The sequence below is a fragment of the Terrapene carolina genome, unplaced genomic scaffold (genome assembly GCF_002925995.2).
Source record: "Terrapene carolina triunguis isolate 2854851 unplaced genomic scaffold, T_m_triunguis-2.0 Scaffold35098, whole genome shotgun sequence".
In the NCBI taxonomy this organism is placed as follows: domain Eukaryota; kingdom Metazoa; phylum Chordata; order Testudines; family Emydidae; genus Terrapene; species Terrapene triunguis.
Window position 1 is genome coordinate 14,282,612 of NW_020699449.1, and position 13,544 is coordinate 14,296,155.

The 13,544-nt window shown below is 33.5% G+C and overlaps 1 protein-coding gene across 1 annotated transcript in view; it reads right to left on the minus strand.

Annotated features, from left to right (window-relative positions):
• LOC112111171 (zinc finger CCHC domain-containing protein 7-like) overlaps positions 1–13,544 on the minus strand; it is a 60,014-nt gene that overhangs the window by 21,219 nt on the left and 25,251 nt on the right. The window contains exon 5 of the mRNA XM_029914339.1: positions 11,521–11,556. Within this exon, the coding sequence (XP_029770199.1) occupies positions 11,521–11,556 (36 nt within the window). The remainder of the gene's footprint in view (positions 1–11,520; positions 11,557–13,544) is intronic.

Genomic DNA, 13,544 nt, shown 5'->3' on the forward strand with positions numbered 1-13,544 from the left:
TACATAATATGCACTCACACTATTAAGAATATGCATGTTTACACACGCATTTATACATTAATCTGAACACAAACATTTCCAATGCTTATAAAATTAGGAGTTGAACAGAACTGAAGCTTGGTTATATTTATTAGCTAATACGCTGGGGAGCCAAACAAACCCCAAGGTTTTAATTTTTACTGTCATTCTAAATGATTTACAGCTTCCTTTCTCCCCCCCCCCCCCAAACTATATCTGTTCTACTGGAACACCCTTAACCACAAGCAAAGCTTTTTTCAGAAAAGGAATTATTTCTTTAAAATATGTCAGAATATGAAAACCAAGCCTATTATAGTAGTACTTGAATACAACTGATTCTGAGAGAATGTCTAGCTGTGGTTTTGGAGTGTTATCTTGACATCAGAAACTCAGGAGGAACAAATTATAACTAAAGAGTCCTATGTTAATGATATATCAACTAGCTGTCAATCTGTATTGCCTTTGATTGTATTGATGAGTGAAGGCATACAGTGCATTTAAATAATCAGACTATTAAAAAGACAAGGTCATTTCCTTATAACTTTGGCACTGGCACATGACCAATATGATTACTAACTATCCAAGTTAACGTTCATTTGGCAGGAAGCAGCGTCTACAATTTGATAGCTACATCCCTTAGGCATTCCCCCTTTCAAGATACCGCATATATCCCAGACAGAAACTTTGTACTTATTTTCATTTGCCTATGCAATGAGCTCCTGGTAACTATAAATTGCCTTTAAGGAAATATTTGATACATGTAGTGAAGATAATCCCTGGTCAAACAAATTCAAACCAATCTGTACATGAACTTCTTTGAAACTTCATATGGTGTTTAAATGTCTTTCCCATATATCCATTTCTATTGAAGTCTTAATACCTGTAGCTAGATTTTACTTTGTAACATGATTTGGGGCACTTTGACTAGCAGAAAATATTTTAATTTCCTCCAACATCAATTAAATCAAAACCCCACTGACAGTAATCATGTCCCCAAATCATCCTTCTGAAAACTTCTATGCCCTCTCTGCCTCCCCCTCTAACACACTTGTACCACCATCAGAAACGCAGCATCAGTAGGATCTCGTTTAACCAGGTTCTCTGGGCTGCCCATCAAAAAGTCAAACCAAAAGCGTATACCACTGTCAAATCCAGTATATCTAAATAAATAGAATAATTTAAATTCAATCTCTTTACAGACAGAAAATAATATAAACCCTAACATTTTAGAACCATTATGGCAACCTGCTGTTTCTGAGAAATCGTATGCTTTATCGCTGGTTATTTAAAATGCAAGGGCAACAATTTACTAATAGAATTAACAGCACTGTCAAGAACAAAAACAAAGCAAGATGCCATGTGCAGTCAGCATTGTCAGCTAAATAACTATAGTATGAGAACTTATCATAGATACAGTTACGTAACAAAACAATTAGAATCAACTGCAGATGCACAGATGAGGCACTAATGGAGAATATCCCATTCAAGTAGATATAGACCAAACTGCAAAATCAAACGAGTAATTTAAAAAATGTTTGTAGAGTCCTGGTGGTGGCGGAAACAAACAGCCAATGGCAGCAATGTCATGGGCTGTTTAAACTTGAAGCACTGCCGAAGGAAAGGAAAATATATTGTATATCTATGCACATTTGAGAGTTATAGTCATGGCTTTTTGGAATAAATTTACTATACATTATGAACAAAATTAACATACTAAAATAAGTTAAAAGTTGAAGGTCTAACTTCAATCCACAGAAGCCAAAAAATTTAGAGCCAAGAGACTTCTTACTTTGTCATACATATTTATTTTAACACATGTGATCAATCAGATCACCCACTGTTCTGAGACTTTGCTAATACTGAAGTAAAATGGTGCCTATTCAACCTGGAACTAAGCTCTTTAACTCTTAATATATGGAGCTTGGGGTTATATTTTAATCACTTTTATGTTTTTTTTTTTAATTAAAACAAAACCAAGGTAAATCTGTCAGAGATAGTAACTTCTTCATTGACATGACAGGCCATACTTAGATGTGTTGCTGTTATTATTGACATGACAGACCGCTCGGAAATAAGTCAATGAATATTTTTAGGGAATCAATCTGTAGATGAGTAACATGATCAAGTATAACTTTAGAAAGTTATGGTCTAATGTGTTTGAGTTCATTGACAAGATAAACTCACAGCTCCTAAACAGCAATTATGGTCTATACATGTCTACTAAAAGAGTTAAATACACATATTAATTGGTGTAATACACCATATTGTCTCCTCCCGGGTCACTGAATACTCATAGACTTTTTAACATGCAGATTATTTAAATGATATAGTGCAGTAGTTTTAAATGATACTAAAGCATACCAGTTACAGACCATTACTCAGTGGACAACTGACAAGCAAAGGAGCCATTATTATTATGATTCAAAATTCTTATGAATCAGAACAGGATGTCCATGTTCCAGTTAGCAGTTTACATTTTTAAACTTTTGTTTTAATTTTGCAATATTCAAAGGCATTTATCCACTTAAAACAGCAAAATGCAAATATTTTAAATTAAAAATATGTATACCTAGATTTTATATAAAAACAATGTAAAACCACAACATATTTTTTGTTTTTTCATACAGCAACCTTAGACACAACCTCACATATTTTAACAAAATGTAGTAAATTTTGTTTCTGCACTCACAGCTTGTATGTCAAGATTCAATGAACAGCATACATTTACAGTAAAAAGCATGAAAATGTACACCTACACTTTACTGTAGGTGAACTGCACAGAATTATTACATACTCAGACTAAAGGCTGTAAACATAAAATGCTGCAAATCTGACACTAATCTTCCACTTATTTATTTTACTGTTCAAATCATTAATACTTGTCAGCATAGAAATTAGCTAAATGAATGCTTATATGTATCTTTTTTATTTTTAAAAAACAAAACAAGTGAAAGTAGTCACCAGCCCCATAAACCTTACAGAAATGAAAGCACGTTAATCCTTTTAGTTAAATTAAGTTGCTGGTGGTTATATGAGGGAGAAGGCCTTTTGATAATAAGATCTAAACATTAATCATTCTTTTTTCTACGTAAGTAACTATTTATCCAATAATTCCAGTGCATCACAAAAATAATGTGTGATGGAGACAGATTAATACAGGGCAGTTTAGACGTTAAGAACACAGAAATTCCTACTCCAGTTTTTAGTAAATATTTGGGGTACTTGTCATCCTTTCCCCGTTGTATGAATGCCCTGCCATTGGGATCATGGACAGCTACGTGCGCTGTACAACAGCCTTCATAATAAAAAGGTGTTATTGTTAATTGAAATAAAAATACATTAATTTCACTGCCCGTAAAGCCAGGGTCCTAATCTCCCACCCCGCAGAAAGTACAGAGTTCCTTAAATATCTTTATTTATGCATTCAGAAGACACATGGAAGTCACAGACGTACTGAAGGATGTATCCTAACAAATGGAAATAGTTCAAGGGGCTACTGTACATGGGTGCTCAGAAGTTAGAAATGAAAAGGGTCTAAGAGATCAGCCCATCCGTCTCTTCCCGGTGTAGGACTGTTTCCTACGGCACATCAAACCACAACTTATAATCAAGGCTTAAGCTGTAGCACATCACTCCCCTGCCCTACTACGTACAATCACCTAGTTTCAGCATAAAATATTATAGAAAATATTCAGAAAATAACTATTGTGGTTAAATGGTTCATATAAATGACAGTTCATTGTTGTGCCACTTGCAGGTTCATATTCCAACAAGGTTAACTTTCACAGGCTCTAACAACGGCACGAATTCTCAGAGTGGTTTAGCAGTGGACATAGCATACAGCTAAGGGCCAGCTCAGCTGCTGTAAACTGACAGTGCTCCACTGAACAGCTAGGACAATTTACATGAGCTGAGGATCCGGCCCTAGGTATAGAAAGACATTAGGAACAGCATCAGCAGCAAAGCATCAAACAAACATAGTAACATGGGTGCCACTTAAAAATATCTGCAATTGGAATTTTCTACCCTGTCTTTAGTAGTAAAAACAAAACCTGATTATTGTGTACTTCAATTATTTCCTCTTATAAGCGGTTAGTTGCATCTAGTTCTAAAATTGTATTTTCCTGAGAAGGTAAGTACGTAAATAGTACATGTTTGTAGACATTCAAAAGTTTAACATGATCTTTTTTTATTATTTATGAAGATCATTCATTTTGCCTATAATACTTTAAATGCAGTTTAAAGTAAAAACTGGAAAACACTCAAACATTTTAACAATCAATCTCACCCATACCTGTAGTATATATTTTGGACTCATTATACAGTTAAAGTCACTATGTGTAGAGTGATCTAACTGCTAATTTATATCTCAAAGCTATCAGGGTAGCCTTTTGTATACTTTGGCTATTTGGAAATAAGACCAGCCCTAAGTGTTCCCTACTGTGGCAACAGTAAACGTACTCTGAATGAACCTTGCAAAGTCGTCAAGAGTAAGGAAGAAATAGCCATTAATAGGAAAACAATACTATATACTACAAAACAAAAACTAAATGAAAAAAGTTTCTATTTTAACTAATAAATCTGTCAAACCAAACCACTCCTGATTGATTTTTTTAAAATAATGGAACACTTATGAAGCATAATACCTTCATAGAAACATCTGCCAAAGGCCACACACATGTAAAAGCAGGAGGGATGAAATTTTCATAAAGATTTGATAATTAAAAAAAGTAACTCTACCAAATTATTATTAAAGGGTTGGAACGTCTTTCTCCTAAACTAAACATGTTGCAGCATAAATTTTCAAGCCATGTGAGAACTTCATGCAACCCAAACAACATAAACCACTTTTTCCTAAGTGCAGATGCTCTGGTTTTTCCATTGCACAGAACATCACAAAGACATCCTTATTTCAAATTCAAATGCCTTGCAATTTTGGGTTATCGTCACTGTAAAACATCCAGTAAAACGGCTATGTGAGTTTTGACATATAACTTGTGATGGGATGCTGTGTGTCTCCAAAGTATGTGAATAATATACAGCCTATGTCCAACAAAAGTCATATTTTTACAGTATTTTCTTAAAAAAGACGACGACACGGATCAGTTGGTGAAATGTAATATCATTTACATAATCTTTACAAAGTTACTGCTCTAGAAATCTTAGGTCAGGTAACTAGAGGGGTTGATACTGTAGTTATGATCCAAGAGCCTCAAACAATCCCGTCCATGAGTCAGAGAGCAGCAAGACTGGAGAGTAGCAAGACTTAATCTCTCCACCCAAATACTTTTTCCCATCCTTCATCTGCACAAAACCTACAAAGCCTTCTCTAGTTTCCAAATTTTCCAACTCTCCAGTTTAGATATGTTTTCACAAACGCTGTATCTTTCTGAAAGTCACATTTTTAAGGATTTAAATTGATTTGAGGCTAGACTGCTTACATTTTTATTTCAGAAAAAAGGTGGCAGGCCATGTAGAATTGTAATAATGGCACACAAAGAAATCAGAGCGCAAAATTTAAACACAAAAGATGTATTGTCCCTTCATGTCTTTTACGCACACAGGCCAAAACAGCGAATTTCTGGTTCACCTTTTTTTATGTAAGTGGATTAAAAGTAAGATTAACAAATTGTCAAAAAATGTGTTAAACGATAGCCTCCGCTGGTTAAAAATTCTGATGTCTGTAAAACTCTGTTGGTGGCCATCTTGGACTGGGGTTGTAATACAAATGAAACTAGCAGAGACAGGAGATGGGGGAGGGGACTCTTACTGCCTGAACACTGGAAGAGGAAGGGAGGGATTATCAAGGATGAGCTATACTTATGGAAAGAACCCTCCTAAAAACAGTAGGAATTTTTTTTTAAAGTATATCTACACATCTGGAAAATACATTAGAAAACAAGAAACAAACTATATTTTGTCCATCTGCTGGAATTTACCTTTCCTTAGTCTTTCTACGTGTATTTCCTGAAGAAGGCCATATTGATATATGAAAGATTAATTTCTATTTCATTATTGTATGTAGATTTTATTCTTGGATTGTGCTTGCTATATGCTTCAGTGTATGAATGCATTAGATTACAATATGCTATGATAAAGTATAATGTACATAGTCAGAAAAAAATGAAATTATACAACAGGAACGCAAATTTTATTTTATGCCAAAACATTACAGTGGCTATCCATGTCTTTCCTGGTGCTTAATGTCTTGTGCCCCATATCGGGTGAATATATGATACATTTTGTCCCATTTTTCAGCCTGAATCATGCAAAGGAACGAACACACACATATAGAAATATACGCTTTTGTACCTTAAACAACATATTGAGGATTGTTATTTAAAAATAAGCTTCGTCCTACATTTTTCATAGTTATCCCTTATTTGACTGAAAGATAAATGCTCCATTAAAAAAATACGCACACACACACACACTATACCCACAGACACACACAGAGCCGAATCCCACTCCTTTTACTTACGTTAGTAGACCACCTAAGCCAGGGGTTCTCAAGCAAGGGTATGCAGAGGTCTTCCAGGGGATACATCAACTCATCTAGATATTTGCCTAGTTTTACAACAGGCTACATATAAAGCACTAGCGAAGTCAGTACAAACTAAAATTTCATAGAGACAGTGACGTGTTTCTGCTGCTCTATATATTGTACACTGAAATGTAAGTACAATATTTATTTACAGTTGATTTATTTTATAAATATATGGTAAAAATGAGTAAGTAAGCAATTTTTCAATAATAGAGTGCTGTGGCACTTTTGTATATTTATGTCTGATTTCGTAAGCAAGTAATTTTTAAGTGAGGTGAAACTCGGGGTTCGCAAGACAAATCAGACTCCCGACAGGGGTACAGTAGTCTGGAAAGGTTGAGAGCCACGGCGCTAAGCTATTCATAGATTTACAGATTCCAAGGCCAAAAGGGACCATTGTGATCATCTAAGCTGACCTATATAGCACAGATCAGAGAACTCCTCAAAAATAATTTCTGGAGAAGATTAAAAAAAAAAATCCAATCTTGATTTTAAAATGGTCAGTGATGGAGACCCACCATGACCCTTGGTAAATTGTTCCAATGGTTAATTACTCTCGACATTAAAAATGTTTGCATTATTTCCAGTCTGAATTTGTCTAGCTTCTACTGCCAGACACTGGATTGCCTTTCTCTGCCACAGTGAAAGTAAACTGGATTCACACGCATGTAGTTACATATAAAGTGGGATGGCATTTTTTTCAGAAATACTCCACAGCAGTAGTTGTCTTCTGAAGAGGGTAACATTGCTGTATAATAACAGGGCTATCTGCTATTATTAATTTGTTTAAGGTAGTGCTCACTATGTTCAAGGAATTTTCCAGACTCTCCAGAAGGCCTGGTCTCGGTCCCAAGCACTTCACAATCTAAGGATACAGTCTATACAGTCAAGATTGAGTACAAATCAGTTTGGTGTATTTGTAGGTGTGTGGGTCTCCAAGAAGTGCAAAGTTACCTAAAAGGGGAACTGCCACAGGGAAAAAAGAAAGGTGATCAGATTAAATATACAGAGCATTTTTAGGTCAAACAACAAAGTTGGACAAAATTATCCAAAAATATAAGTTAGAAGATAAATGCTGTTTGTTCCACTGACTTCAGTATGGACTATTTTTGCAACTGAAGTGGGAAGGATTTTTCCTAGGCCTGTATCTGTCCAGAGCAAAATATTCTACAAACACGTATACAATTCTAGTTTGGGTCGTGAGTAGTTTATAAACAGAAATGAAAAATAACAGAAAGGTAGAATTTAGAAAGAGGCTATTCTTAAAGTGAATTGCTATGACTGAAAGTGTTCTTTACTAGTCCTGATATGAAAGAGATGATAGTGATAGTATGGTCTTCGGATCAGAGACTGCATCTTTCTGAGTATTTGCAGCTCATCTTGTACAACCAGGCCACCAATCCTAATTGGTGCCGTTGGCTACTACTATAATAAAATCATAAATGACAATACTATTTCTTCAGTCAGCGTTGTAGGTAGGTTTCCTAAGGCTCAGGGACAATGCACTGTAGGACTCAACTTGTTTCAGGGGCCCTTAAAAATTCTTTTCTTGTAGGACTGTGATTCTTCATATTCTAACATTATTTATATCTGGCCAAAATATTGTAATATTATTTTTACTGGATTTTGAAAATCAACTTCTTGTATTATTACCCTACTACTATGAGTTCATAATAACAAGTTTGCTAAATGTAGAACTGTGTATCTGCCTATCATTTATTGCATGCAGGAAACAATGAGAGGAAAAAACCCATAAAATATGTTGACAACTTTATTTTGTTTTTTTCTGAAAAAAGGAGAAATATATAGAATAGGCACGATGAAAACTATTTAATCACGTTTTAAATCATTATCAAAACTGGTCATTAAATACTAATTCTAGTTATAGTTGAAAGAAATTTCAAGAACCTAACCCTGTCGTTATAAACCTTTGATTATCACAGAGCCTTTAAATTTAAGCAGCATTAATATGATTTAATTGTCTGTTTTTTTCTGACAAGGAACAAACTAGAATATTCGGCTCATAATTCTTTTTGCCATTTCAACTGCCTCTTAACATTTTTGAAATTCTAACAAAAAGAAGCTGCCAGCAAGACATTTATGACAATATTACAAAGTTTTTTTTAGTGTTTCAAAATTTCCCAACTGTAATAGTTTAAACTAAAACCTAACACCAACCATAACAGTAGCAATGGAATTGTTATGTCCTCATTGTTCCTACTCAAGCTACACTGAAGTGCAAGAGCTACTATGAGTCAATAGATGGCAGTCCACCTCTTAGAAAAGAGACATATAATGAATAAAATCATCAAAAGCGTCACAAAGAGACAAGAATTGAGTTCTGTTGTTTTTAACAAGCTTTCAGAGTGATTAATTAAGAATATTTTAAGAATGTATGTGCATTTAAACACAATTTTTATATGGACTTTTGGCAAAGCGGTATGATAGAAGTGATTTTAAAAGTTCACAAAAACATATTTGTATAAAATATAATTGTTGCTCTGCTTGGGTTGATGTCTATATATATTATGCACATTATCAGTTTACAATTTTCCCAAATTCAGTTTGAAACCAGTTGTTAATTTGCTATATATATATATATATATATATATATATATTGTTAAGGTGTGAAAAAACCTGAAGCTAACATTAGTACATATACCTGCAAAGATATGTGCATATTCTCCAAAAATAATAAATGCAAGTCTTTTTCTTCTCTTGCATTATTTGTTTAGAAATCAGTATTTATAACAAACTATGATGGAATTGTAAATTGATGACTGCAGTCACACAGTAGAATGCCTATATGAGAGCAAACAACTTCTACCTTTTAGTCATACTTATGTAAAAGAAATAGGCAACAAGTCTATTCTAACACGACAGTTTCAGCATCATCTGTGGATATTATTTGCTTCTGTTGCAGTTTAGATCTAGAGAGAATTCTTAAGTGAAAAAACAAAAGTTGACCCTGACATGTTTAAGTAGTTTAAATAATATAGATTCTCTTGAACTATAGCCTCTATTTTAAACGTCTGCGATGTCTGTTGTCAACTGAAGTTTTAAAAAAAGTATAATCTGATTATGCTTCAATTAATGTAGTTGTCAAAATTGATCTTCACATGAAAGATGCTATGTAAATACAAAATATCATCATAAATTAAAAACCTGGATAATTTATAGTACTAAATAGCAAAGGCATTTATAAGAAACAAGGCAGGGACTACATATTTAGTAATGAAATCGGAAATATTTATATGTATGTATATTTGATCATATTTCAAAATATTCTCTCACAAGCACAGCGTACCCCAAAGCACTATTTTTTCCAAATTAATTAATTTTTCCAATATGACATTTCCATGCATAGCTCCAAAAATTTCGAAGTAGATCTTCTGTTGGTGGATATTGTTAATTTCACACCATTGAAAGTATAAAGTCAAAATACTTTCCCTGAAAATTAATTGGCTACAATTCTTCAAGATGAAACAGCTCAGATTGCTTGTCAATGATTGCCAGGAAGAATCTGTTTTTAGCTTTTTAAAAAGTAAGAATTTTTTGTAGTGTTGATAATAACTCTTTTCTGAGTAATTGTTCAATGTCCAAAACAGGCCCGAACAACAAAATATGTTTTGACATATTAGCTGAAACCTAATTCACCATCACATTATTGCATAAATACATCTATGTGATTCTTAGATTCCAAGTTCCATAAGGGATCTAACAAACCATTTAAACACTTCCTTTTCTGGAGCATAAAGAATTATAAAGGATTGAATCTTTTCTTTTGAGTATCTTTAAATAAATAAAGCAAACAACCATATAAAGTGAATGCAACTAAACCTATTCTTATTACATCTTCTTTAATCTGGTAATTTAAGAGCAAAGAAAATATGCATATAGAAATGGAGATTTCCAAAGTGAATGTTTAAAAAAAAAAACCCTAAGCACAGGAGAGATTTTCAACAGAGTGTATCCTTTACTATTAAATTTAGCTGCTAAAACAGAAAAGAGAAAGTTCCAACATGTTGAAAAGGCACAAGGAACAGATTTTAAAGGACATCCTATAGCAGTATTCCCTTATTTGAAAGAAAAACCTCAAAACCACAGCACAACAAAAAGTACTGGACAAACTTTTCTGCTTTGTTTAATCGTACAAGGATGACAGTGGTTATAAAGTTATTTCAGTTAAACACACATTTTCCTTATGTTGAAAAGAAGTCATAGGCAAGGCCTAATTTTTTATACATAAATGTATGTGTGTGTGTGTGTGTATATATTTATTTTGTATTTAAGGTTTGTAGTGTAGATCAATTAGACATTATTCTAAACAAGTTAAATCTTGTTTTCAGACTGCACATTAGTTAATGTAGGTGCAGTTTGTTTAAATTTTCCCTGCGTTTTGCATACACGAAAAAAAATTAAAAACTGAATGATTTATTTGTAGTGTGCAGTAGTTATTTTTATAACTAAAGACCAACTAACCAGGTGCCAAAGAAGAAGTGGCAGTTGATTTCTTCTTTAAGAATCATGTACAAAGATTTTAAAGTTTATTTCTAAAATTCACATTCCATTCTCTAGGTAAGGTTCTTTAAATCAAAGTTAAAGAAACTGCCTTGTAATATATGGGGATTTGACAACCAAATCCGGGAAACAATGAGACAGGAATACTGTTATACCCCAGTATAAAATTAAACTTTCTTTTTGTAATGTATACAGTAAATGCAGTTATGGAGAGGAAAGTGATAGGATGCAGTCATTAAATTATGCTAGTAATACAATCAGAACTTCTAAGAATGTATAAAAAGGGACAGTGTATTATTGCATTCTCCAGTTCAAAAACTCTTCAGATGTTTATTATCTTCCTGAAGAAGATGCTTGTCTATATTTTATGGTCAGCAGTTCACAGAAGAGTAAATAGGTTGGGTGTACAAGAAAATAAAAAAGGTGTTTCTACTTACTGTTAGGTGATACTGCCTCCATATTTCTGGGCAAGCCTGGAAAATAAAAATATTGATCAGCTGGGAGCATGAAACAAGGTGCTTTACAGCCTGTTGGTTTTGGCATAACACAGTATCCACCGGTGTCGGTCACAGGAAAATAAGAAGCTTAACTGAAAGGGCCTGCATTTCAGCTTCAAAAACCTGGCTAGACAGTTTAATTGAATTTTACACTGGTTTAACACACTCCCTGCCATTGTCAGAAAGCCAGTAACAGTTTTCTCTCTCCCTTTCTTCTCTTAAGGTTAGAAGTTTTGGAGACTAACATGTTCTTAACTGTCATAACAAGTATTACTATAAAACAAACCCAAACACAGCACACTGAAATTCTGCATGTAGGGTATAGAATGTGTTTTGTAACATTTGAAACCTACATAATGTTTTGGAAATTAATTCAGCAGTTACTTTGCTTTAATACATAAGTGAACTTAAAATTATGTTGCTATTTTTGTACATGTCTGAATCCTAATCAAAATATAATTGTTACAAGTAATAATCCTCAGTAGCCTAATGTCAGATGAGATGTAAACAAGGAGCATAACAGATTGCTTTAATGCTTCTATTTTTACAATGGCTTGCTGTCTTCTGTTTTGATCTTTGCCCATCTTATTCACAAACTTCAAAGCATAGTCCATGGTAAAAACTATATATAAAGTAGATTTTCTATAACAGCAATTTAACAGTAGACTTGAAGAAAGCACAGAATGTGGTAGAGAGGAAATATGAAACTTTTTTCTTAAAAAACAAAATAAAAATGTATTGAGAATCAGTGAGACATGGCTGCTAAATATTTTCCTAATATTCCTTAATATTTTTACGAAATTTACAATGGCTTTTCTGATTCTGATTTTATACACATATCAGAGCCAGAAACAAATACCTATTGCTAATTTGACTGTTATACACGTCAAAACCAGGTGTGTGTTAGTTACATATACACACACAGCTGTATAACTATTATCTGTGCACCATCTTTAATTTTCTTTATAACGCCTCTATTTACTGTGGAAATAATCTCTCGGTCATTTGAACGATTTCTCATTTCGTTTGTAAATCTCAATTCTGAGTGTTTCCATCAGAAATCTTGGTTATTCCATGTTTTCCAGGCAGTATCATGTAGTTTTAACTTCCAACTCTCTAGTCCCCTTGTCTTGCAAATTTATATTAGTAACATTTCTTAAGTTTTTTGAAACAATCCTTTCTCCCATGCCTAATATACCTGCTTTCCTTTATTTTTACAGATAATGTACATTTAAAAATACAAATAAACAAAACGTAATGGAACTTCTAAAAAATAAAAGGTAATGCCGGTGGCCCTAACACATGCAACCAGACAGCACCACAGTAGGTTTTCTCCAGATGGGCTGAAAATTGTATTCTTTATTATATATTTTACTAATCCTGTAATTTTCTGGAGAAAAATGTATACTCTGTGCAGTGCAACCATTCCACACTTTCTGTCTTATTAAAATATTGCATGTAAATATTTGTATTTTATATTAATATTATTTTTGTAAAGAAACAGTAAGATGCATTACATTTCTGGGCATAGGGAAGCAATAAAACATGTGACAGTTTAAAAACACTCAAGCTGTCTTGGAATGCAAACAAAAGGATTTACCACCTCTCCTAAAATGGATACTAGTTTGGCACTTACACAGGATTAGCAAGGGTAGCAGGCAGTTATTTATACATTAGTTCTGGGTAGTTTTCGATTACCACAGTGTTCCCAGAATAATATGGTTGAAAAATCGCAATCAATGAGTTGTCATATACTGGCAAAATGCCACTCTGCTATATGACCTTTACTTACACAGCAGCTATTTAAATTAAAAAAATTACTTGGTTTTAGAATAATCATTTTGTGACTCTGGATATGAAGACACTATTTACTGTGGAAATTTGTTGCTAAGAAATAAGAAACTTATACCTCCTCCAAGTAGTAGTGCTTAATAAAACATTTAAAAGGCACAACCTTACCTTAC